Source organism: Hemiscyllium ocellatum, chromosome 22 (genome assembly GCF_020745735.1).
Source record: "Hemiscyllium ocellatum isolate sHemOce1 chromosome 22, sHemOce1.pat.X.cur, whole genome shotgun sequence".
NCBI classification, from domain to species: domain Eukaryota; kingdom Metazoa; phylum Chordata; class Chondrichthyes; order Orectolobiformes; family Hemiscylliidae; genus Hemiscyllium; species Hemiscyllium ocellatum.
In genome coordinates this window covers 1,060,584-1,086,590 of record NC_083422.1, presented here as the reverse complement: position 1 = coordinate 1,086,590, position 26,007 = coordinate 1,060,584, and the positions used below count along the sequence as shown (strand labels likewise).

Here is a 26,007-nt window from a genome sequence, read left to right as displayed (position 1 = left end):
CCCCTCCCCCACTCACCTATTGTACTCTATGCTACTTTCTCCCCACCCCCATCCTCCTCTCACTTATCTCTCCACCCTTCAGGCTCTCAGCCTGTATTCCTGATGAAGAGCTTTTGCCCGAAACATCGATTTTACTGCTTCTCGGATGCTGCCTGAACTGCTGTGCTCTTCCAGCACCACTGATCCAGAATCTGGTTTCCAGCATCTGCAGTCATTGTTTTTATCTACTATGGAAGCTGTAAATCTAAAATTGAAACATAACGCTGGAAAAACTCAGCAGGTCTAGCATCATCTGTAAAAAGATATTGTGAAGAAAAGTCCTATCAGAGGCAAAAAGTCCTATCAGAGGCGAAATGTCAACTCTTTTCTTCGCCACAGATGTGCTTGATTAAATGCAGTCAACGTGGCTTTGTGAGGGCAGGTCATGCCTCACAAACCTTATCGAGTTCTTTGAGGATGTGACCAGAAAAGTTGATGAGGGTCGAGCTGTGGATGTGGTGTATATGGACTTCAGCAAGGCATTTGATAAGGTTCCCCATCTTGGCTCATTCAGAAGGTCAGGAGCAATAAGATACAGGGGAACTTAGCTGTCTGGATACAGAATTGGCTGGCCAACAGAAGATAGCGAGTGGTAGTAGAAGGAACATATTCTGCCTGGAAGTCTGCGGTGAGTGGTGTTCCACAGGGCTCTGTCCTTGGGCCTCTACTGTTTGTAATTTTTATTAATGACTTGGATGAGGGGATTGAAGGATGAGTCAGCAAGTTTGCAGACGACACAAAAGTTGGAGGTGTCGTTGACAGTATAGAGGGCTGTTATAGGCTGCAGCAGGACATTGACAGGATGCAGAGATGGGCTGAGAGGTGGCAGATGGAATTCAACCTGGATAAATGCGAGCTTTTGAAAGGTCAAATTTGAAAGCTGAGTACAGGATTAAGGATAGGATTCTTGGCAACGTGGAGGAACAGAGGGATCTTGGTGTGCAGGTACATAGTTCCCTTAAAATGGCCACCCAAGTGGACAAGGATGTTAAGAAAGCATATGGTGTTTTGGCTTTCATTAACAGGGGGATTGAGTTTAAGAGTCATGAGATCTTGTTGCAGCTCTATAAAACTTTGGTTAGACCGTACTTGGAACACTGTGTCCAGTTTTGGGTCGCCCTATTATAGGAAAGATGTGGCTGCTTTGGAGAGGGTTCAGAGGAGGTTTACCAGGATGCTGCCTGGACTGGGGGGCTTATCTTATGAAGACAGGTTGACTGAGCTCGGACATTTTTCATTGGAGAAGAGGAGGAGCAGAGGAGACCTAACTGAGGTATACAAGATAATGAGAGGCAAAGATAGAGTTGATAGCCAGAGACTGTTTCCCAGGGCAAAAATGACTAACACCGAAGGGTCATTGTTTTAAGCTGGTTGGAGGAAAGTATAGGGGATGTCAGAGGCGGTTTCTGTACACAGTTGTGAGAACATGGAATGCGTTGCCAGCAGCAGTTATGGAAGCAAGGTCATTGGGGACATTTAAGAGATTACTGGACATGCAGATTGTCACAGAAATTTGAGAGTGCATACATGAAGATCAGTGGTCGGCACAACATCGTGGGCTGAAGGGCCTGTTCTGTGCTGTACTGTTCTATGTTCCCAGACCTGCTGAGTTCCTCCAGCATTTTTTGAATACAACGTTTCAAAACCACATTCAAACCCAGAGGCCCATAATTCTCTGAAATTCCTGGAAATAGGCTTGATGATACATTTCCACAGATATCAGTTGATTCGGTGGAAGAAGATGATCCAGTATAAAACAGTCCTCAACAGCGGTCAAACCCACACAGCACACCTGCAATGTTTCAGACCCTCCGACTGCTAGCTTCTGCGTCCAGTTCCGAGGGTGCTGCTCCACAGCCAGGTCTAGCATGGCCTCTCACACAGCACTCACAGTAAATTGGTACAATCCTGGCCCCCGCTTGCCATGTCTCTTTGGACACAACACCTTTAAGCATAAACACTGAAAAATTGCAAATGGTACCTCTTTGTCATCTTCAGATCTTTTATCGTCCTCGTCATCATCTTCTCTTTCAGATTTCTCAGATTCCTTCTGCTCTTCTTTCTCTGCCTCAGTTTTTAGTTGTTTTGTTAGCCGGGCTATCAACTGGGATTTCAACCCCTTCGAACTTTGATTCCTACTTTCCAATTCTTTTCGAAGGTCGTTCACCTGAGAAAAGGAAGAATTTTGTTTTCATTTACTATTCATTAAGATGTGGCCTACAGTGGTTCCCATCAGTTCCGGTGCCCTCTAAACTATCTTCCAGCATGCACCTCATCTCTGCCGTTACCTGTTATGCTCATGGAATATTTTTCTTGTCTGGCTATGTTAGTCAATTTTCTTACCCTAGTTTTGGAAGACTGAGAATAATCCTCAACAGCACAGGCACTGGAACCAAATATGGGAAGGTAGCAGGGGTCAAGAAATCAATTATATTTGTTGTACAATCTAGATCCAATGAGTCAGCTCCTTGCTATTGACTGGAGATGTACCTGAGGGGGGAAGCAGGCTGAACCTGAAGTCTACTTGGGTATTTACATGTCAATCATTTTGGAAAATTACTAAAGATTGGACTTGAGCTCAGATCACTCAGTCAAGAGAGTATCCAACTTTTAATCTGAGGATCCATTCCTTTCCTAGTAGTCATGATTTGGAGATGCCGGTGTTGGACTGGTGTACAAAGTTAAAAATCACACAACACCAGGTTCTAGTCTAACAGGTTTAATTGGAAGCACACTAGCTTTCGGAGCATGCTCCTTTATTGGGTGGTTGTGGAGGACACAAGTGTACCACACAGAATTTATAGCAAAAGTTTACAATGTGATGTAACTGAAATTATACATTGAAAAATACCTCGATTGTTTGTTGCGTCTTTCATCTGTTTGAATACCATGGTTGCGTCTTTCATCTGTTTGAATACCATGATAGTTTCATTTCATTCATGTGTAAAACTTTATTTTAAAAAAGTTGCATTCTCAGGTTAACTCTGACAATTGATGTTAGCTAGACAATATGATGAAGATGTTAGCCTTCTGTGTTCTCTGTCTGTGCCATACTGTTTAGACTGATTCTAATCTAAAACGTGAAATAACAGAATCTTGCATGAATTCATGCAGTTTTTGAGTAAAGTACAATGCAACTCTGCAGTACAAATTCATCCCACAAACGTATATGTATATGTGTGCAACTGGGTGTGTGTGCGCGTGTGCGTGTGTGTATGTATCTGTCGGTCTGGGTTGGGGGGTTGTGAGTGTGTGTGTGTATGTGCGAGTATATGAGAGTGTAGAGTGTCTTAAGTCTGCGAGGGGTGCACTTGTGAGTGTGGGAGTGTGTCTTTGTAGGGGTGTGTGTGTGTGTGTGTGTGTGTGTTGGTGAGAGAGACTGTATATGTGCGTGCGTGAGTGTAGAGTGGTCGAGTCTCAGAGGGTGCACATGTAAGTGTGAGAGTGTGTGTGTCTGTAAAGGTGTGAAAGTGTCTGTGTATATGTGAGTGTCTGCATATAGGGGTGTGTGTGTGTGTGCGCGCGCGTGCGTGCGGTGCAATGGGTCACCTGTAGTTTTGCTGAGGTGCTCATCCTCATTGATAATGTGTTGCAGGTCACGAAGAACATGGTGTAGGTTTTCATCTCCTGGGGAGTACTGGACAATGTCGGTTGTAGCACGTGTTTGTCTCCTGAGGAGGTCATTACAGTTCCTTGTTGTGGCATGTCGGAACATGCCCGAGCATCGTACCCAGTTCTTATAAGGGCATCCCTGAGTATTTCCAGGTGCCTGTCACGTTCCTCCTCATCTGAACAGATCCAGTGTATGTGTAGGGTTTGTCCATAGGGGATGGCTGTTTTAATATGTTTTGGGTGGCAGCTGGAGAAGTCTAGCATTATGAGGTTGTCTGTGGGTTTGCGGTAGAGTGTAATGCAGAGGTCTCCATCCTTGATGGAGATGCATATGTCCAAGAATGAGTCAGATAGTAGAGAGTAGCCCATGGTGAGTTTGATGGCAGGATGAAACTTGTTGATATCACTATGTAGTTTTATCCTCGCCATGGGTCCATAGGAAGAAAATGTCAATGTACCTGGTGTATAATGTTGTTTGGAGGTCCTGCATAGAGAAGTCTTGTTCAAACCTGTGCATGAAGATGTTGGCATATTGGGGTGCAAATTTGGTCCGTGTGTCTGGATGAAGAACTGGCTGTCAAAGGTGAAGACGTTGTGATCGAGGATAAAGGGGATAAGTTGGAGAACGGTGTTTGGATATTGGCAGTTATTGGTGGTTGAGTACTGAGGCTGTTGCCAAGATGCCATCATTGTGGGCGATGTTGGTGAAGAGTGCTGAAACATCCATTGTGACGAGGAACGTTCCCGGTTCGACTGGTTCATGGGTGCTGAGTTTCTGTAAGAAATCCATAGTGTTGCGACAGAAACTGGGGATCCCCTTTACAATAGGTTTCAAGATGCCTTCAACATAACCAGAGAGATTCTCATACAGGGTCCCATTGCCTGATACGATGGGACGTCTTGGTGTGTTGGCTTTGTGTACCTTTGGAAGGCAGTAGAAGTCGCCTACATGAGAAGTACGTGGCTTGAGGACGCGTAGGGAACTCTGAAGGACTGGATCCAAAGTCCTGATCAATGTGTTTAATTCACGGGTGGTGTTCTTTGGTCGGATCAGCTGGTGGTTGCCTGTAGTGTTCCTGGTTGTTTAGTTGTTGGTACACTTCCTTGCAGTAATCTGTTCTATTCTGAATGACAATGGCTCCTCCTTTATCTGCTGGTTAGATGACGAGGTTGTGATTGGCTTTGAGAGCCTGGATGGAGTTGCGTTGCGAACGTGCGATGTTTTGCTTTACCTTGTGCTGATGAATCTGGCATTTATATACTTCCTGACGGTTTGAGCATACATGTCAAGCCCAGGGCAGCGGCCCTCTGGTGGGGTCCATGTTGACACCTTCTTTGGTCGCTTCTCTACAGATCCCTGTGATGACAGTTCCAGTTCATCAGTGGGCTTGCTGGGATCACTACTGGCACCTTGAAAGAATTCCCAGAGTCTCATTCGTCTGATGCATCCCTCAGTGTCTGCTGCAAGAACCAATGGGGGGGCAAAAGTTGAGACCCCTGCTCAGGACTTCAATCTCTTCCAGCCGAAGAAGGGCATGGTCCGATAAGTTGATCATAGACTTCCCCGCAGTGATAATGTTATCCACTGTGGTGCCAGGGTGGGCTTTGCTACTACTGGTAGGAATGCCAAGTTTCTCTAGTTTTTTGTTCTTTGTGTAAGCGGTGTGGTTTTGTCGCCTTGTCTGTTTGGCAAGGTCGTGATGAGAATGTGGACTCCATGTGAATTTCAAGGTTGTGGTGCCTGCTGTGGATTTGGTGCACGAGATGATTGAGAAGCTTGCGAGAGGTGCGATGGCAAAGTTTCTCTGCGTAGTCTCTGTTGTAGATTGACTTGAGTGGGTTCATGAACCGTAATCTTTTTGTGATCTTTCCGATGTGGCCAAGCAGAGGCTGATAGTTAAGTTCCATACCCATAGGGAGGGCCTCCACCGGGACCCTGGATTCATTTCACACCACATTGCAACACCCATTGCACTATACACACACGCACACCTATACACACACACACACGCACCCTCTGAGAGACCTAGACCACACTACACTCATGCACACACATATACACTCTCTCACAGACACACACAACCCTCCCACTCCAGACACACACACACAACCCTCCCACTCCAGACACACACACACAACCCTCCCACTCCAGACACACACACACAACCCTCCCACTCCAGACACACACACACACACACACACACACACCCCTACAGACAGACACACTCACACATGCACCCCCTCACAGACTTAAGACACTCTCCACTCACATACACACACATATACACACTCTCTCACTCACAACCCCTCAAGACAGACAGACAGACACACAAAGATCCACATGCACACATATACATATACACTTGTGGGGTGAATTTGTACTTGCAGAGTTACATTGTACTTTGCTCAAAAACTGCATGAATTCATGCAAGACTCTGTTATCTCATGCTTTAGATTAGAATCGGTCTAAACATTATGGCACAGGGAGCTAACATCTTCAACATGTTGTCTAGTTAACACCAATTGTTACAGTTAACCTGAGAATGCAACTTTTTAAAAAAAATTCACGTGTAAATTACAAAACAAAGTGAAACTATCATGGTATTCGAACAGATGAAAGACGCAACAAACAATCAAGTATTTTTCAATGTATAATTTCAGTTACATCACACTGTAAACTTTTGCTATAAATTCTGTGTGTTACAATTGTGACCTCCACAACCACCTGAAGGAGCGATGCTCCGAAAGCTAGTGTGCTTCCAATTAAACACAACACTACAGCCTGGTGTTGTGAGATTTTTAACTCTCCTCGTAGTCTTCTTGTTGTGTGCGTTGAACAGTTACTGATTGAGCAATTCAAGCTATACCTCAACAAAGAGCTTTAAGATTGGACTTGAATAGATCAGAAAATGGTCTGTACACATGTATGCATTCACGCTAACAGAGGGATTCTTTTACAAGTCACACGAAGGTGTACCAAGCTGAGATACGCGTCTTGATATGCAAGCTATATGATGAACTCAATATACAGATACTTGTAAGTAGTGCAACCATTATCACCAAGTTTCTTCTTATCCTTACACAACATGAACAACATTACATCCCATTCTTAAATTCATAAAACGTAGAAAAGGCCCTTTGCCCCATCAAGTCTGCACCAACAAAAGTACCAGTACAAGTAAACTAATCCCAATTTCCTGCACATATCCCACATCTTTAAATGTTACGATACTCAAAGTGCTCATCCAAATATTTTTTAAAAGGTTGGAAGGTTTCCAGTCTCCACCATCTTCCCAGGCAGTGTATTCCAGATTCCCACTTTTCTTACCCCCTAAATCCTCTCTGAATCTCCTCCTCTTTACCCTAAAACAGCTGCTCTGTATTCAGGAGAAAGTGAGGACTGCAGATGCTGGAGATCAGAGTCAAAAAGTACGGTGCTGGAAAAGGACAGCCAGCCAGGCTGCATCTGAGGAGCAGGAAAATCTACGTTTTCAGCATAAGCTTATTCATCCTTCCTGATGAAGTGCTTATGCTCGAAACATCAACCCTCCTGTGCCTTGGATGCTGCCTGACTGGCTTGCTTTTCCAGTGCCATACTTTTTGACTCTGCTGTCTATTCACCCTGTCCACAACCCCCATAATCTTACACACCTCAATCATCCCCTCTCAGTCTTCTCTGCTCTAAAAAAACAACCAAGCCCATCTATGCTTTAGCTCAATTTCACTATACATGGCAACATCCTGGTGAACCTCCTTTGTAGCCCCTCTAGCACTATCACATCCTTTCCGAAGTGAGGTGACCAGAACTGCACAGTCATGGTCTGGCCAATGTTCTGTACAACTCTAACATTAACTTCTTGCTCTTATGCTTTCATCAGTTGTGGTATGAAGTAAGTGTCCAATACATCCTCTTAACTATCCCATTCACATGGACTTCTGAATAATTACCCCAGTATTCTTAGTTCCTCTAAGCTACCCAGTGTTCATTAAATACTCTCTCACCTTGTTTCTTCTTCCAAAAGTGCATCATCTCGCATTTATGACGGTTAATTCCATCTGCCACTAATCTTGACTAATCCATTTATAACTTCCTGTAACCTACAATCATCATTTTCATTATAGACCAATTGTGGTTTCATCTACAAATTTGCTTGACATTTCCCATACATTTTCATCTATATAATTTTAATCAAATTTTAAATTTTCATCTATATAATTTATGTATAACAAACAGTAAGGGCCCCAGAACTGATCCTTGCCGTAGACCGCTAAACATTGGCCTCCAGTTACTCAAACAGCCTTCTACCACTACCTTTTGTATCCTATCACTAAGCCATTTCTGATCCATTACACCAAGTTCCCTTCAATTCTGTGTGCTTTAATCTTTTCAATCAGTCTCCCATGTGGGACCTTGTCAAAAGCTTTGCTATAATTCGTCAAAACTACACCAATCTGAACTTCCCTCATCCAACTCATGATCCCATTTTCAAAAATTTCTAACAAATTTGATAGGCGTGACTTCCCTCTGACAAAACCATGCTAACTATTCCAAATTTAGCCATGCCTTTCCAAGTGGGCATTAATTCACTATTTCAGAATTTTCTCCAACAGTTTCCCGTCCACTGATGCAAGACTCGCCAGTCTGTAATTTCCTGGCTCATCCCTATCATCCTTCTTAAAAGGTGGAACCACATTAGCCATCCTCCAGTCCTCGGACACTTCCTGCGTCCAGAGAGGAATTAAAAAATTGTTTACAGGCCCTGCAATTTCCTGCCTTGCCTCCCACAGCAGCCTAGGATGCAATTCACCTGGGTCAGGGATTTCTCCCCTTTGAAGCCCAATAGAGCATCCAACACCTCCCCATTTCCTGTCAAACTGTGCAAGTTCCTCAGAGTCTCTTTTCCTGAATTCCATACCTAAACTCATTTCCAAGAGTAATGACCAAAGAGAGGTATTCATTCAACCCCTTCCAGTATCTTGCGGCTTCACAGACAGGTTGCCCTTGGTCCCTCATGGCCCTAATCTTAGCCTAGTTAGCTTCTTCCCTTTAATGTATTGATAAAATATCGTAAGATTCTTCCTAATGCTGTTCACAAGTTCTTCTTCATCTTCCCTTCTTGGTCTTCTGATTGCTTTATTAAGTCCCCCCCACATGTCCTGTATTCCTCCAGGGCTGCAGTTGAATTATTCCCTTTGAATTTGCTTAAAGCCCTATTCTTTCTCTTTATCCACACCTGAAGTGTCCCAGACATGCAGGGTTCTCTGAATTTATTGCTGCTGTTTTCCTCTAAAAGGTACTTTTTGGACCTGCACTCTCCCCAGCTACTTTTTGAATGTCACTCATTGCTCTACTGTACTTACCCGCAAGGAGCTGTTTCAAGCCTACAGGGCCAGATCCTGCTTCATTTTCATAAAATCTGCCTTCTCCCAATGCAAAGTCATCTTTTGAAATCCATGTTGGCAAACCTGAAATCCCCTAGAGAATTATTACTTGAATATTACTCTTACACATCTCTGTGAACTGTCTACACATTTGTACATCTATTGCTAACAATTCTTTGCGGGTCTGTAATACACTCCAAGTAGATGGCCCCTTAATAGTCCTAAAATGTACCCTGAACCTCATTTGAGGGCCCTTCTGATATATCACCTCTCCTTATTGCAATAATTGACTCCTTAATTAATAGTGCTATATAACCACCCTTTTTACACCCACCTGTGTGTCGCCTTAAGATCGATATCTTAGAATACTGAGTTGTCAGTCCAGCCTTTCCCTCAACTGTGTTTCTGTTATCGCAACTAAATCATACTTCCATTGCCAATCCACACCATTGCCTCATCAGTCTTACTTTTACACTGTTAACATTAAAGACCACTAACTTGACACCCAAATCGAGACATACAAGATAGGGTGGACAGTGAGAGCCTCTTTCCTCGGATGGTGAAGGCTAACACAAGGGGACATAGCTTTAAATTGAGGGATGCTAGATTTAGGACAGATATCAGGGTAGTTTCTTTACTACCCTGTGTAGTAGGGGTGTGGAACGGTCTGCCTGCAACAGTAGTAGACTCGTTGAAGTTAAGGGCATTGGACATATATATGGATAATAATAGAACAGTGTAGGTTAGATGGGCATCAGATTATTTTCACGGGTCATAGAACATAGAACATAGAAGGATACAGTGCAGTACAGGCCCTTCGGCCCTCGATGTTGCGCCGACCGAATCCTACCTAACCTATACTAGCCCAATAACTTCCAAATGCCTATCCAATGCCCGCTTAAATGACCATAAAGAAGGAGAGTTCACCACTGATACGGGCAGGGCATTCCATGAACTCACAACCCGCTGTGTGAAGAATCTACCCCTAACATCTGTCCTATACCTACCACCCCTTAATTTAAAGCTATGTCCCCTAGTAACACCTGACTCCATTAGCGGTAAAAGGTTCTTAGTATCTACCCTATCTAAACCCCTAATCATCTTATACACCTCTATCAGATCTCCCCTAAACCTTCTCTTCTCCAATGAGAACAGCCCCAAGTGCCTCAGCCTTTCCTCATAAGATTTTCCTACCATTCCAGGCAACATCCTGGTAAACCTCCTCTGCACTCGTTCTAAAGCTTCCACATCCTTCCTATAGTATGGTGACCAAAACTGCACACAATACTCCAGATGAGGCCTCACCAGAGTCTTATACAACTGCAACATGACCTCAGGACTCCGGAACTCAATTCCTCTGCCAATAAAGCCCAGTACACCATATGCCTTCCTCACAGCACTATTTACCTGGGTGGCAACTTTCAGAGATCTGTGTGCATGGACACCAAGATCCCTCTGCTCATCCACACTACCAAGTAGCCTACCATTAGCCCAGTAATCCATCATCTTGTTATTCCTACCAAAGTGAACGACTTCGCACTTAGCTACATTGAATTCCATTTGCCACATTTCCGCCCAGCTCTGCAACTTATCTATATCCCGCTGTAACCTACCACTTCCTTCCTCACTATCCACAACTCCACCGACTTTTGTGTCATCCGCAAACTTGCTTACCCAGCTTTCAAGTCCTTCCTCTAGATCATTTATAAAGATAACAAAAAGCAATGGTCCCAAAACAGATCCTTGTGGTACACCGCTAGTAACTGCGCTCCAAGATGAACATAATCCATCAACTACTACCCTCTGTCTCCTTCCAGCCAGCCAAGTCCTAGTCCAAACCTCTAATGTATCCTCAATGCCATACCTCCGTAGTTTTAGCATTAGCCTACCATGGGGAACCTTATCGAACGCCTTACTAAAATCCATATACACAACATCTACTGCTTTACCCTCGTCCACTTCCTTAGTCACCTTCTCAAAGAACTCAATAAGGTTTGTGAGGCACGACCCGCCCTTCACAAAACCATGCTGGCTATCCCTGATCACGTTATTCCTACCCAGATGTTCATAAATCTTATCCCTTACCATTCTCTCTAAGACTTTGCCCACCACTGAAGTCAGACTCACTGGCCTATAGTTACTAGGGCTATCCCTACTCCCTTTCTTGAACAATGGGACCACATTCGCTATCCTCCAGTCCTCTGGTACTATTCCCGTAGACAATGACGACATAAAAATCCAGGCCAATGGCTCTGCTATCTCCTCCCTAGCTTCCCATAGGATCCTGGGGTAAATGCCATCAGGCCCAGGAGACTTATCTATATTCATCCTTTCCAATATTCCCAAAACCTCTTCCCTGCATATTTCCAGGGCATCCATTCTAATTATTTGTGATTCCATATTCACATCAGCAACAGTGTCCTGTTCCTGAGTGAATACTGATGAAAAGTACTGATTTAATGTCTCTCCAATCTCCTCCGCCTCCACACACAACTTCCCACTACTATCCTTGACTGGACCGATACCTACCCTAGTCATCCTTTTATTCTTGACATACCTATAGAAAGCCTTTGGGTTTTCCCTAATCCTACCAGCTAAAGACTTTTCATGTCCCCTTCTCGCTTCTCTTAGCTCCCTCTTTAGCTCCTTCCTGGCTACCTTATAACTCTCAATCGCCCCTACTGAACCTTCACGCCTCATCTTTACATATGCCGCCTTCTTCCCTTTCACAAAGGACTCCAATTCCTTACTAAACCACGGCTGCCTCACAAGGCCCTTTACACCATGCCTGACTGGTACATACCTATCGAGGACACGCAGTAGCTGCTCCTTGAACAATCCCCACATCTCATTAGTGTTCTTCTCTTGAAGCCTGTTTTTCCAATCCACACATCCTAAGTCATGCCTCACAGCATCATAATTTCCCTGCCCCCAGCTATAGCTCTTGCCCTGCGGCGCACGATTATCCCTCTCCATCACTAAAGTAAAAGTCACCGAGTTGTGGTCACTGTCCCCGAAGTGCTCACCTACCTCCAAGTCTAACACCTGGCCTGGTTCATTACCTAGAACCAAATCCAATATAGCCTCCCCTCTTGTTGGCCTGTCGACATATTGTGTCATGAAACCCTCCTGCACACATTGTACAAACACCGACCCATCTAATGAACTCGAGCTATAGCTCTCCCAGTCAATATCTGGGAAGTTAAAGTCCCCCATAACAACCACCCTGCTACCTTCACTCTTTTCCTGAATCATCCTCGCAATATTATCCTCTACTTCTCTAGGACTATTAGGAGGCCTGTAGAAAACACCTAAAGGGTGACCTCACCTTTCCTATTTCTAACCTCAGCCCAAACTACCTCAGATGGCAAGTCCTCTTCCATCGTCCATTCCACTGCTGTGATACTATCTTTGACAAGTAATGCCACGCCTCCCCCTTTTTTACCCCCATGTCTGATCCTACTAAAACATTTGAACCCTGGAACGTGCAACAGCCATTCTTGTCCCTGTTCTACCCACGTCTCTGTAATGGCCACAACATCGAAGTCCCAGGTACCAACCCACGCTGCAAGTTCACCTACCTTATTCCTTATACTTCTGGCATTAAAGTATACACACTTCAATCCACCCTTCTGGTTACAGGCACCCTCCTTAGAGATCGCTGCATTATTCCTAACCTCCCTACACTCAAGGTCCTGTACCCTAAAGCTACAGTCCTGGTTCCCATGCCCCCGCGGAGTTAGTTTAAACCCTCCCAAAGTGCAACATCGAGGGTTGAAGGGCCTATACTGTGCTGTAACATTTTGAGAGCTGAACCCCTTTGCTGTAGCATGATGGGTCTCTGTTTCTCTGATATTCTGTGTCCCCTTACCTGGCAGACAAGTGTAAACTCCTTCCAACAGCAATAGCAAAACTATCTGCGAGAATATTGATGCAGACCATCTCATTTGTCCCACCTTCCCCAAACATGGTCCCAGTGACCCAGGAATCTAAAAATGTCCCGCTTGTACCAACGCTTGAGCAATGCATGACAGAAGATAACTCTCACAGATCAGCACAGCTAATAAAAATCTGGTGTGTATGCTTGGGCACTGGATTCTTAGCCTCTATGTAAGCACTCAAAGAACTGCAGAAAGCCTTAAAATCTAAACTTCTTGACTCAAGGTGACAGTCATAATTGAGAAGTACTTAGATGCGCACTTGTTACTTGATGCCAAAGCTGATAAGGCTGTGAGCTAAGTGATGGAAAACAAGATTAAAATAGTTAAACTCTCATTTTTGAATGGCGTAGACTTCATGGGCCCAAGCGCATTTTCTGTACTGTCGATCTCTATGGCATTATGACTGGGACAGTGCCATGGGCAAGGGTATTACCTCTGATACCTGGACTTTAACCTAACTCAGAATGGAAGTTAGTCAGTCCCAATGTATCTCTGTCTGTTTGCACATTTGTACGTAACTATATGTGCAAATGGATTTATGCATGTATCTAATTTTTGAAATTATTTCATTGGATATGAGCATCATTGACTAGTCTCGAATTGGAGGATTTGAGCTATAGGGACAGGTTAAATAGGCTAGGGCTGTATTCCCTGGAGCATCGGAGGCTGAGGGGTGACCTTATAGAGGTTTATAAAATCATGAGGGGCATGGATAGGATAAAGAGACAAAGTCTTTTCCCTGGGGTGGGGGGGCCCAGAAATAGAGGGCATAGGTTTAGGGTGAGAGGGGAAAGATATAAAAGAGACCTAAGAGACAACTTTTCCACTCAGAGGGCGATACATGTATGGAATGAGCTGTCAGAAGTAGTGGTGGAGGCTGGTATAATTGCAACATTTAAAAGCACCTGAATGGATATATGAATCAAAAGGGTTTGATTAGATTAGATTAGATTATTTACAGAGTGGAAGCAGGCCCTTCGGCCCAACAAGTCCACACCAACCCGCCGAAGCGCAACCCACCCAGACCCATTCCCCTACATTTATCCCTTCACCTAACACTACGGGCAATTTAGCATAGCCAATTCACCTAATCTGTACATTTTTGGACTGTGGGAGGAAACTGGAGCACCCGGAGGAAACCCACGCAGACAGGGGAGAATGTGCAAACTCCACACAGTCAGTTGCCTGAGGTGAGAATTGAACCCGGGTCTCTTGCGCTGTGAGACAACAGTGCTAACCACTGCCACTGTGCTGTTTGGAGGGATATGGGCCAAGTGCTGGCCGGTGGGACTAGGTTGGGTTAGGATATCTGGGTGGCGTTGACGGGTTGGACCGAAGGGTCTGTTTCTGTGCTGTACATCTCTATGACTATTTATTTCCAATGCCCAACTGCCCTTAAAAAGATGGTAAGTCACATTCTTGAACTGCTGCAGTCTACATGTGCAGGCACAACATTGCCATTAATGAGGGAGCTCTCTGACTTTAATCTCATGACAGTGAAGAAACAAAGATATAACTATGAGTGGGTTGACGAGGAACCTGCAGTACTTGTGTTTCCATGTATCTGCTGCTCTTACCCTTCTAAGTAGCAGCAGTCTCAAGTTTGGTAGGCACAGTCACAGAATTATTACAGTACAGGAAGCCATTCAGCCCACTGTGTCTGCATCAACTTTCCAAATAAGAATTATTTTCTGGAAGTTCATGTACCATATTAACAACATAACAGTGAGCAAACAACTCCAGCAGATTAGTTAAACATTGTTTTTTTTTGGAAACCAATGCTTGCTCTTCTTTATTAAGTCACATGAACCCATGTGATTGTTAATTTTGTTCTGAATTACTGTTTCTAAATGTTCCCCAAACAAATGAAGTAAAATGAACTGGTTGATAGTTGCTTGACCACTTCTAAAACAGACAACAAACCTACCAACACACTGAAACAGCTACTGATGAACCTTAAAGGACCTGATACTAACAACCAGGAAAACAAACGCCATTTACAAAATACTATGCAAGGACTGTAACAAAGTCGAAGAGTGTGGTTCTGGAAAGAACAACCGGTCTGACAGCATCCGAAGAGCAGGAGAGGCCTGATGAAGAGCTTATGCTGAAATGTCTACTCTCTTGCTCCTCGCATGCTGCCTGACTGGCTGTGCTTTTCCAGCACCACACCTTTCGACTCTTGACCTCCAGCATCTGCAGTCCTCACTTTCTCTTAAGGACTGTAACAAACACGTCGGACAGACAGGCAGAAAACTAGCCACAGGACACATGAACACCAACTAGCCACCAAAAAACATGACCCACTATTACTAGTATCCTTACACACAGACGAAGGACAGCACTTCCGCTGGGACAACATACCCATCATAGGACAGGCCAAACAGAGACATCCACAGGAATTCCTGGAGGCCTGACATTCAAATCCAAATTTCATCGATTTGGACCATATTTACCAACCTCTGAGAAAAAGAACTCAAAATGATATCACCCACCTTCAGAGACCAAGACACACAAATAGAAAGCGGGACAGAACACCAGCGCTTCACTGATGATGTTTCCTAGCATGGCGATGAAACATCTGAAAGCAAACCTGCCAGCTCAGCGAGCAAACTTGGAACCCAAACTGTTGCAACACCCCAATTCAAAGAGGACCGAAAAATCATTGCCAGTATCCATGTAATTTCCATTTTCAATTTGGTCAGTATCTTCAGAAGCATCTTACCCAGTCCTGGTGTCTTGCTATCTTTAACGACAAGTACACAAACCAATGCCACTTCCTTTTCAAGGTTAAATCCTTTTAGTGATTGAATTTTCTCCTCTTTCATTATGGCCTGAATAGTATCTTCGTCCTTGGTAAAGACTTCTGCTTCAAAGTGATAGAGAGTCGAGGAATAGGGAGAGAGAGCAGTTAAATGCGTGGTTACAGGGATGGTGCAGGAGGGAAGGATTCCGGTATCTGGATAACTGGTGTTCTTTCTGGGGAAGGTGGGACCTCTATAAACAGGATGGTCTACACCTGAACCTGAGGGAAACCAGTATCCTTGGGGGGAGGTTTGCTAGTGCTCTTTGGGGGGGGGGCGGGGGTTTAAACTAACTCTGCAGGGGCATGGGAACCTAGACTGTAGCTTTAGGGTGCAGGACCTGGAGTGTAGGGAGGTTAGGAACATGGCATCAATCTCGAAGGAGGGTGCCTGTAAACAGGAAGGTGGTTTGAAGTGTGTATACTTCAATGCGAGAAGTATACGAAATAAGGTAGGTGAACTTGCAGCGTGGGTTGGTACCTGGGATTTCGATGTTGTGGCTATTACGGAGACATGGATAGAACAGGGACAGGATTGGCTGTTGCAGGTTCCAGGGTTTAAAATGTTTTAGTAGGGTCAGAGGTGGGGGTAAAACAGGGGAAGGTGTGGCATTCCTTGTCAAAGATAGTATTACAGCAGTGGAAAGGACGATGGATGAAGACTCACCATCCGAGGTAGTTTGGGCTGAGCTTAGAAATAGGAAAGGTGAGGTCACTCTGTTAGGAGTTTTCTACAGGCCTCCTAATAGTCCTAGAGACGTAGAAGAAAGAATTGCGAGAATGATTCAGGAGAAGAGTGAAAGTAATAGGGTGGTTGTTATGGGGGACCTCAACTTTCCAGATATTGACTGGGAAAGCTATAGCTCGAGTACGTTAGATGGGTCGGTGTTTGTCCAATGTGTGCAGGAGGGTTTCCTGACACAATATGTAGACAGGACAACAAGAGATGAGGCCATACTGGATTTGGTTCTGGGTAACGAACCAGGCCAGGTGTTAGAATTGGAGGTAGATGAGCACTTTGGGGACAGTGACCACAATTCGGTGACTTTTACTCTAGTGATGGAGAGGGATAAGTGTGCACTGCAGGGCAAGAGTTATAGCTGGGGGTAGGGAAATTATGATGTGGTGAGGCATGACTTAGGATGCATGGCTTGGAAAAGTAGGCTTCAAGGGAAGGGTGCAATCGATATGTGGAGCTTGTTCAAGGAGCAACTATTGAGTGTCCTTGATAAGTATGTACCTGTCAGGCAGGGAGGAAAGGGTCATGTGAGGGAGCCGTGGTTTAATAAGGAATTGGAATCCCATTTTAAAAGGAAGAGGGCGGCCTATGTAAAGATGAGGCGTGAAGGTTCAATTGGGACGATTGAGAGTTATAAGAATCTAAAGAGAGAGCTAAGAGCAGCAAGGAGGGGACATGAAAAGTTCTTGGTTGGTAGGATTAGGGAAAACCCAAAGGCTTTCTATAGGTATGTCAGGAATAAAAGAATGACTAGGGTAGCAATAGGTCCAGTCAAGGAAGTTGCATGTGGAGGCTGAAGAGATTGGGGAGACACTGAATGAATACTTTTCGTCAGTATTCACTCAGGAACAGTGCCGATGTGAATATTGAGTCACAATTAATTAGAATGGATGGCTTTGAGGTATGTAGGGAAGAGGTGTTGGAAATTCTGGAAAGGGTGAAAATAGATAAGTCCCCTGGGCCTGATGGCATTTATCCTAGGATTCTCTGGGAAGCAAGGGAGGAAACTGCAGAGCCATTGGCGTTGATTTTTATGTCCTTGTTGTCTACAGGAATAGTGCCAAAAGACTGGAGGATAGCAAATGTGGTCCCCTTGTTCAAGAAGGGGAGTAGGGATAACCCTAGTAGCTATGGGCCGATGAGTCTCACTACTGTTGTGGGCAAAGTCTTAGAGAGAATTGTAAGGGATAGGATTTATGAACATCTGGATAGAAATAATGTGATCAAGGATATTCAGCATGGTTTTGTGAAGGGCAGGTCGTGCCTCACAAACCTTACTGAATTCTTTGAGAAGGTGACTAAGGAGTTGGATGAGGGTAAAGCAGTAGATGTGGTGTATATGGATTTTAGTAAGGCGTTTGATAAGGTTCCCCATGGTAGGCTACTGCAAAAAATACAGAGGTATGGCATTGAGGGTGAGTTGGAGGTTTGGATTAGGAATTGGCTGGCTGGAAGAAGACAGAGGATAGTAGTTGATGGTAAAGGTTCATCTTGGAGTGCAGTTACTAGCGGTGTTCCGCAAGGATCTGTTTTGGGACCATTGCTGTTCGTCATTTTTATAAATGACCTGGAGGAGGGGCTAGAAGGTTGAGTGAGCAAGGAAGCTTGCAGATGATACGAAAGTCGGTGGAGTTGTTGACAGTGAGGAAGGATGTGGCAGCTTACAGCGGGATATAGATAAGCTGCAGAGCCAGGCAGAAAGGTGGCAAATGGAGTTCAATGTAGCTAAGTGTGTAGTGATTCACTTTGGTAAGAGTAACAAGAAGATGGGGTTCTGGGCTAACGGTCGGATACTTGGTAGTGTGGATGTCCATGTACACAGATCTCTGAAAGTTGCCACCCAGGTAAATAGTGCTGTGAAGACGGCATATGGCGTACTGGCTTTTATTGGTCGAGGAACTGAGTTCCGGAGTTCTGAGGTCATGGTGCAGTTGTATAAGACACTGGTGCAGCCGAATCTGGAGTATTGTGTGCAGTTTTGGTCGCCATACTATAGGAAGGATGTGGAGGCACTGGAACAGGTGCAGAGGATGCTTACCAGGACGTTGCCTGGTATGGTAGGAAGATCGTATGAGGAAAGGCTGAGGCACTTGGGGCTGTTTTCATTGGAGAAAAGAAGGTGACTTGATAGAGGTTACAAGATGATTAGGGGTTTAGATAGGGTTGACCATGAAAATCTTTTTCCATACATGGAGTCAGATATTACGAGGGGGCATAGCTTTAAATTAAGGGGTGGTAGGTATAGGACAGATGTTAGGGGTAGTTTTTTACTCAGCGAGTCGTGAGTTCATGGAATGCCCTGCCAGTGGCAGTGGTGGACTCTCCCTCTTTATGGGCATTTAAACGGGCATTGGATAGACATATGGAAGATAGTGGGCTTGTGTAGGTTAGGTGGGCTTGGATCGGCGCAACATCGAGGGCCAAAGGGCCTGTACTGCGCTGTATTTTTCTATGTTCTATGTAAATCCTCTTCTTGGTCCCTGACTTGCCCCAATTACTCCTATTACTAGACTTTCATTATTTATAGAGAAGGCCTGAGAATTTATTTTTATAATAGCTGTCAGTCTCTTTCATATTCTCTCTTTGCTCTTTTTATTTATTTTTAACCTCCCTACTAAACCTTCGCTGCTTAGTCTGGTTCTCAATTGTGTTTTCTATGACATCAGTCATAAGCACACATTTTCTCCCTTATCATAATTTCTACCTCTTGAACACCCAGGGAGCTGTGGATTTGTTTGACCAACCTTACCAGTGGACTTCAGCGTGACTGTACCCATATCATCAAGGGAAGATGCCTAGTTTTCTCTTATTGGAAATGGATGCCTGGCACTCAAGAACCATTCACACCACTGGATGCTTGAGTATGAGCCATAAATGGTGAATATTGCTGTGTAATCAGGGATGATCTCCATTTTTGACCCGATGATGGAAGGAAAGCTATTGATGAAACAGCTTGCGTGGGTTTCTTCCGGGTGCTCCGGTTTCAACCCACAGACCAAAGGTTAGGTGAATTGGCCATGCTAAATTGCCCATGCTAAGTTGCCCATTGTGATCAGGGATGTGTAGGTTAGGTGCATAGTCAGGGAAATATAAAGTAAGAGAGTAGGGAAATGGGTCTGGGTGGGATACTCTTTGGAAGGTCGGTGTGGACTTGTTGGGCCAAATGGCCTGTTTCCATACTGAAAGGATCCTATGATATCTATTATTGTTAAGTTTTCCAATAGAGTTAAGTTATTCCAAGCTTTTCTTTCTTTTGTTGTATTTTAACAGTAGCATTTGAATATTGTTTTATAAAATTGAGTAGTTTGACAAATTGAATGGCATTTAGAACACATTTCCTGACATCTACCTTTAAAATAGGAAAATGTTAGGGCATAGGCTACCTTCTTAATATATTTTGAGGGATCTGGTCTGTTCCATAACACTATAAATCAAAAGTAGTACTTAGAGGTGTACAGCATTGGAACAGACCCTTCATTCCAACTCATCCATGCCAACTAGATATCCTAAATTAATATAGTCCCATTTTCCAGCATTTGACCCATATCACTATGAACCTTTCCCATTCATAAACCTATCCAGATGCCTTTACAGCCTTCATCACTTCCTCTGGCAGGTCATTCCATACACGCACCACCCTCTGCATGAAAAAGTTCCCCCTCGAGCTCTGGACTCCCCCATTCCAGAGAAAAGACCTTATCTATTTACCCTATCCATTACCTTAGGATTTTATAAACCTCAAATCAGGTCACCCCTCAGCCTCCCATGCTCCAGTGAAAATACGCCCAGTTTATTCAGCGTCTCTCTATAGCTCAAACCCTCTCGAGTGATAAATGAGATCCCCCCTCATTTATCTGAACTGCAAAAACAAACCTAATCTAGTCAACTTCTCCTCGTAAATCAGTCCCACCATTCCCAGAATCAGCCTGGTAAATCTGCACTGCACTCCCTCGAGAGGAAGAGCATCCTTCCTCAGGAAAGGAGACCAAACTACACACAATATTTCAATATGGCCTCACCAACACCCTGTATAACTGCAACAACACATACCTGGTCCTGTACTCCAAACCTCTCGCAACGAAGGCCAACATACCATTTGCCTTCTTTATTGTCTGCTTCACCTGCATGCTTATCTTGCACAGGACACCCATGTCCTGCTGCACAATCTCCTCTTCCAATTTATAGCCATTCACATAGTAATCTGCCTTCTTGCTTTTGCTTCAAAAGTGAAGTAATTTTGTCTTTAGCACAAATTTTAAAACTTGCTTACTTTCATCGTCTTTGGATCTAGCTTCGACCAGTGAGTTGGTGTAGAAATTTCTTTGCTCTCCCCATCATCCTTTTCCTCCTCTTCCTGTTCAAATAAAAAAAACAGGAATAGTCAGCAATATTTGGAGAATGCCTGGAAAACGTATTCACTCATTTTTTGAAACAAGAGTTGCCGATCCGTGCAAGTAGCAAAGGTCACAACAGCCCCTCAGATTGACTCCTCCTCAATGTTACTGAATAGAACAGTTCATTCCTATGTAAACACACACACACATTTTAACTGATCACATGCCACTCATCAGCCAATCAAAGCCAGATCTGTGGAACACAAAAAGGTGATCAATGACATCAAACAAAAGGATTCAAGGGCTGCAGACACTGATGGTCCCTGGCGGCCAAACAGTGTGTGTTCTCATTCCCTCTCAATAGGTACAAGCCCCCCAGACATATTCGCTATCAAAGAGTTTGCTCCACACACCCCACACTGCACGAAACTGTGGCTCAACCAACTGACCTGCAAATCAAATATCTTTCAAAGGTTTGTGCATATCCAATGGTTGTGTAGGTAAGAGGAACATACTAGAGTTAAAAGAAAGCAAGAGAAAGGGGATATGGAAAATTTGGAAAGTAGAAATTTCTGTAAACAGCTAACAATGCCTGCCCAACTCAACAACTGGTGACAAGCTTCCAGCAGAAATTAATTTTCTTGCTGCGTATGAAAGAGCGAAATCTGAACACAAGTAACTATCATTTGAAGAAAACAAAGCTTTGATTCCAAATGTACTGGTTTTGGTTCATTTCTTTTGAGGAAATTGCAGGTCATTCATTCTGAGAGACCGAATTGATGAAAGGAAGTCAGCTCAGACTCTAGGCTGGGAGCTATGTTACCAGTTACTGTAGCTTTGCATCTATGTCTTCTCAAATGTATGCACTGCTCATAAAAAGAGCCCGTTACTTGATCTGTATGTATGTGATGCACTTTTTTTGTGGGTGTCCCTGTGCCTGTGAGAAGCGGAAATGGAAAAGGATTAGCGTTCAGTGCCTGTTCTCCATCAGCCTCCTTGTGTTCAGCTTGGAGCTTCTCAACCAGCTGCTGCTTGTATCCACGAGAGAGCGCTTCCCACTCTGAACGGGTGGGAAGGCAATGCCAAACATCCGGCAGAAATATAACCACGGTCTCCACATGGGCTGGAACCGTCCGCCCCTTGTGGTGCTCCTCGGGGCGATGGTAACGGATCTCTGCAAAACGGTACCTGTTGCAAGGGAAGAAGTGTATTGGAAAGGAAAATTCTATCAGACATCACATAGACCCTAAATGTCTCGCAGGATATCAAGCTAGAGAAATGCGTCATATACACTGTTCAATATCACTTAACTGCAACTGTAGGCACCAGGCAGGTGAATAAACAATTCACACAGTTCAGTCATAATAATGAAAGTTCCATCATTACCAAAGATTGGACAGTAACAAATCTATTTGGGTAGATGCTAGTAGTGGAAAGCAAAACAAAAAACTTTTTTTCAAGAAATTGTATATTGATTCACTGCTTTAATGCCTTGCAGTTAAATGACACTGGCTGTACAATTCAGAAGAACTTGCGTGGCATCACTGAAAGTTTATTTACACAAAAAAAGGAAAACAATTCTATTATCAATTGAACATCCTAATTATTCATCCCAGTGGCGACATCCTCTCCACGCATGACTTTTCTTCAAGGCACACCACATATAAAACACATTGGCATGAAATAGTAATACAGATTTACAGCATTTATACATGTATATTAAGTACACATTCAGAACAATGAATTATATCTAAAGTGCTTTTTGTCTCTCCAATGTCAGTCTTATGAAATAATGACATCTCTCACTACATGAGACATGCATTGCCACATAAGGGGTGCCGCAAGTGTAGAATTAGCAGAACGACGTCATGTATTTTTTACCTGGAATGTGGTTGGCTGCTGGGCGAGAAAACAACAGCGCAAACAGTTAAGACTCGAATCATAAATATAACAGAAAACAGAATCTTCGTGTTATACTTCGAGGCTCTGCCCTGTTACTGAAGAATTACTTACCACTGTGTGCAACCACTCAAGTCAATGCTCGTCAGGGCCTTACAACATCGGATAGCAGTCCTAATCAATACCGAAGGGTCAGTCTCAGGATTAGGTCCATCCAAAGAGGGAGACCAGTGTCCGCCAATGGCCATGGCTTCATCTTTGCCTTTCATTCCAACCAAAAACTGGAAGACAAAAACAATGTCATAACATTGGCATAAGCATATGTTAGAATTTACACAATGCTTATAACCAGCCAAGTTAAAAATCATTTGCAATTAAAATAGTATTTTTAGTATAATAATCAAAACAGTATCAGTTATTCTTTTACGAAAAACTTTTTAACAGAATCTTGCTTAAAGCAAGCTTCATATAATTTCCAATGTGAAAAAACAAATATAGGAACACAAATACACTTTTTTTTTGAGAGTTTCACATTGAGTTTGGTCTACAATAATAAACTATGGAAGTCTACTTGAGAAGAACTATTTTCCCCGAGTTGAAAAGGTCATTTTACATGGGTTAAGCTAAATTATTTAAGGATTAAATGCTCTGCCCCAAAATTTGCTTTCTATAAATTTCAAATCTATCATCCTAGAAAATAGCTTCCAAAAACTAAACTAGCCCCATGACTAGATTCCCATTTTATCGCCAAGATTAGAGTGGTGCTGGAAAAGCACAGGTCAGGAATTCCTAATGAAGGGCCTTTGCAAGAAATGTTGATTTTCCTGCTCCTTGGATGTTGCCTGACTTGCTTTTCCAGTAATCTTCACTCTAATCTCCAGCATCTGCAGTACACACTTCCTCCCATCTTATCGCTACAATATAACTGCTCTTTTTCATGGTGGTTTATGTGGAGACTCTGGACAAAATACACTACCATCTTGAAGACAGAATTCGGGTACCTATTTTCTTTCAATTTAGCTCACAAACTTTTGATAATCCTCCCATTCAAATCTCATGATTCTTTATTTATAAACACAAAGAATAGCTATGCAAAAATAAAAGGAATCAAATAATTGTAATGCTTTTTGAAAACTTTTCATTCAAATCTCATTAATCTTCATTTTTTATACAAACACCACCTTTGGAATAATAGGCCTGATCAAAACATTGCCATGCGAATGAAACTCACCCACTCCTGCAAACTAGCCAATTCCATGTCAATCCATTCTTCTTTTGTCAACCTATCACTTCCAAGCCATCCTTAACCGATTCCTTCCATCCCTCACATTATCAGTCCCATTCCATCATTCCCATTTCACCTCTCTGGGACACTACTGCTCCAAGCAAAATAACTTGCTGCTGAACTGCTCCTCACCTCTGCCAGTTTTGTACTCAAGCATCCTCCTCCTCTCCTTCCCAACACTGACATTATTAACAGCTGGAAAATGGACTCTGGTTACACGCTCAAATTCTCAATATGACTCACATACAAAACCTTTAACTGACCAATCACACCTCCTTTAACTGATTAATTAAATCAGTCCTTGCAGACAAAATTTGAATATAATTATTATTTCAAAGGAGACAATGAGCTTTTAACAAGAAATTTAAACTTCCATTTAACAGAAAGAACTATCCTCCCAGGGCTCATGTTTTAAGCCGAAGAAACATTTATTGAGAACTGAACAATGCAAGTTCAAGTTATAAAACTACATTTTACAAATGCTCATTCTTTATGCTGGAAGATCCCTGGGACACTGTCTGCTTACTTTTATTTTTCTCCCAAGAATTACTTTACAAGAAGCTGAGGCTTTCTTAGGCCAAATGAGGGTGCGCCACAGCTCAGACATTTACTTTGATTCTCCTCAGTGCTCCTGCTATTTTATAAGGTATAAGATAGTTTGCTATCGTTCCACGAGAATCTTTCAAGGCAACCTTTCAAACCCTCATGACGGTGGGCACCCTATCGTAAGCATGCATCTCACTGCTTTCTTGCTCAAAAATCCCAAAAATCAGATAACTCCCGAACATACTAACATGTAAGTTATCAGACATAAGCCATTTGGGTCATCAAAACTCTCCATGATTCAATATCATGGTTTATCAGTGTTCTGAACTATACATTCCCATTCACCCCTAGTGATGATCAAGTCACTTGCGTAACAAGAATTTGAACCCCTCATCTCTGCCCTTATAGGGTGAGCCCTAATTTTAAAGCAGTGTCCCCAGTCTCTCTCTCTCTCTCTCAAGACAAAGCATTCTTTCCACATCCATTGTGTCAAGACCATTATGATCTGGTATGCTTCAATCAAGTCAACCCTTACTTTTCTCAACTCCAGGAGAAACAAGCCCAGCCAGTCCAACCTGTCCTCAAATGACAACCACTTATTCCAAATGTCTTCCTCACAAACTTGCTTTGAACTGCCTGCTATCAGTGTCCTACAAACCAGAACCCACTTCGCGCCAAGCAGTTTTTGAGCCACTCTCGAATCTTATTCATCCAATGCCAATTTGCATATGGCTCAGATGGTAATCTAGAGATTATTATGTTTGAGGTTCTGCTTTTTAATCTAGCATCTAACTTCTCACACTCTCAACAGAATCACTTTCTTAGTTCTACCTATATGTTGTTGGTGCTAACTGGATCACAGGTACCAGACTCTTCCATTTTCCACTGCAATTTCATCTCAAAGCACAAAAAAACCTAAAAACTTGGCACGGAGCAGAAAGACTGCCTTGGCTTCAGATACAGTTATAAATGTATGGCACAGAAACAGACACTTCAGTCTGACTCGTCCATGCCAACCAGAATCTAGTCCCATTTGCCGGCATTTGGCCCATATCTCGCTAAACCTTCCTATTCATATACCCATGCAAAAGCCTTTTAAATGTTGCAATTGTATCAGGTTCCACCACTTCCTCTGGCAGCTCACTCCATACACACACCACCCTCTGCATGAAAACGTTGCCCCTTAGGTCCCTTTTAAATCTTTCCCTACTCACCCTAAACCTAGTTCTGGACGACTCCACCACAGGGAAAAATACCATATCTATTTACCCTATCCATAATCCTCATGATTTTATAAACTTCCTATAATGTCACCCCCAGCTCCGACGCTCCAGGGAGAACAGCCCCAGCCTATTCTGCCTCTCCCTCTGTTACTGGTCCAGATTCTTGCTTGCCTCGGTATGAAATCTTGTTTGGCAGCAGATCCT

The 26,007-nt window shown here is 43.4% G+C and overlaps 1 protein-coding gene across 2 annotated transcripts in view; it reads right to left on the bottom strand.

Moving 5' to 3' along the window:
• ccar1 (cell division cycle and apoptosis regulator 1) overlaps positions 1 to 26,007 on the bottom strand; it is a 142,542-nt gene that overhangs the window by 47,310 nt on the left and 69,225 nt on the right. For both annotated transcript variants that reach the window (XM_060841816.1, XM_060841815.1), the window contains exons 13-16: positions 22,864 to 23,030; positions 21,828 to 22,038; positions 20,787 to 20,870; positions 2,021 to 2,206 (exon numbers count right to left, since the gene is read on the bottom strand). In XM_060841816.1, the coding sequence (XP_060697799.1) occupies positions 2,021 to 2,206; positions 20,787 to 20,870; positions 21,828 to 22,038; positions 22,864 to 23,030 (648 nt within the window). The remainder of the gene's footprint in view (positions 1 to 2,020; positions 2,207 to 20,786; positions 20,871 to 21,827; positions 22,039 to 22,863; positions 23,031 to 26,007) is intronic.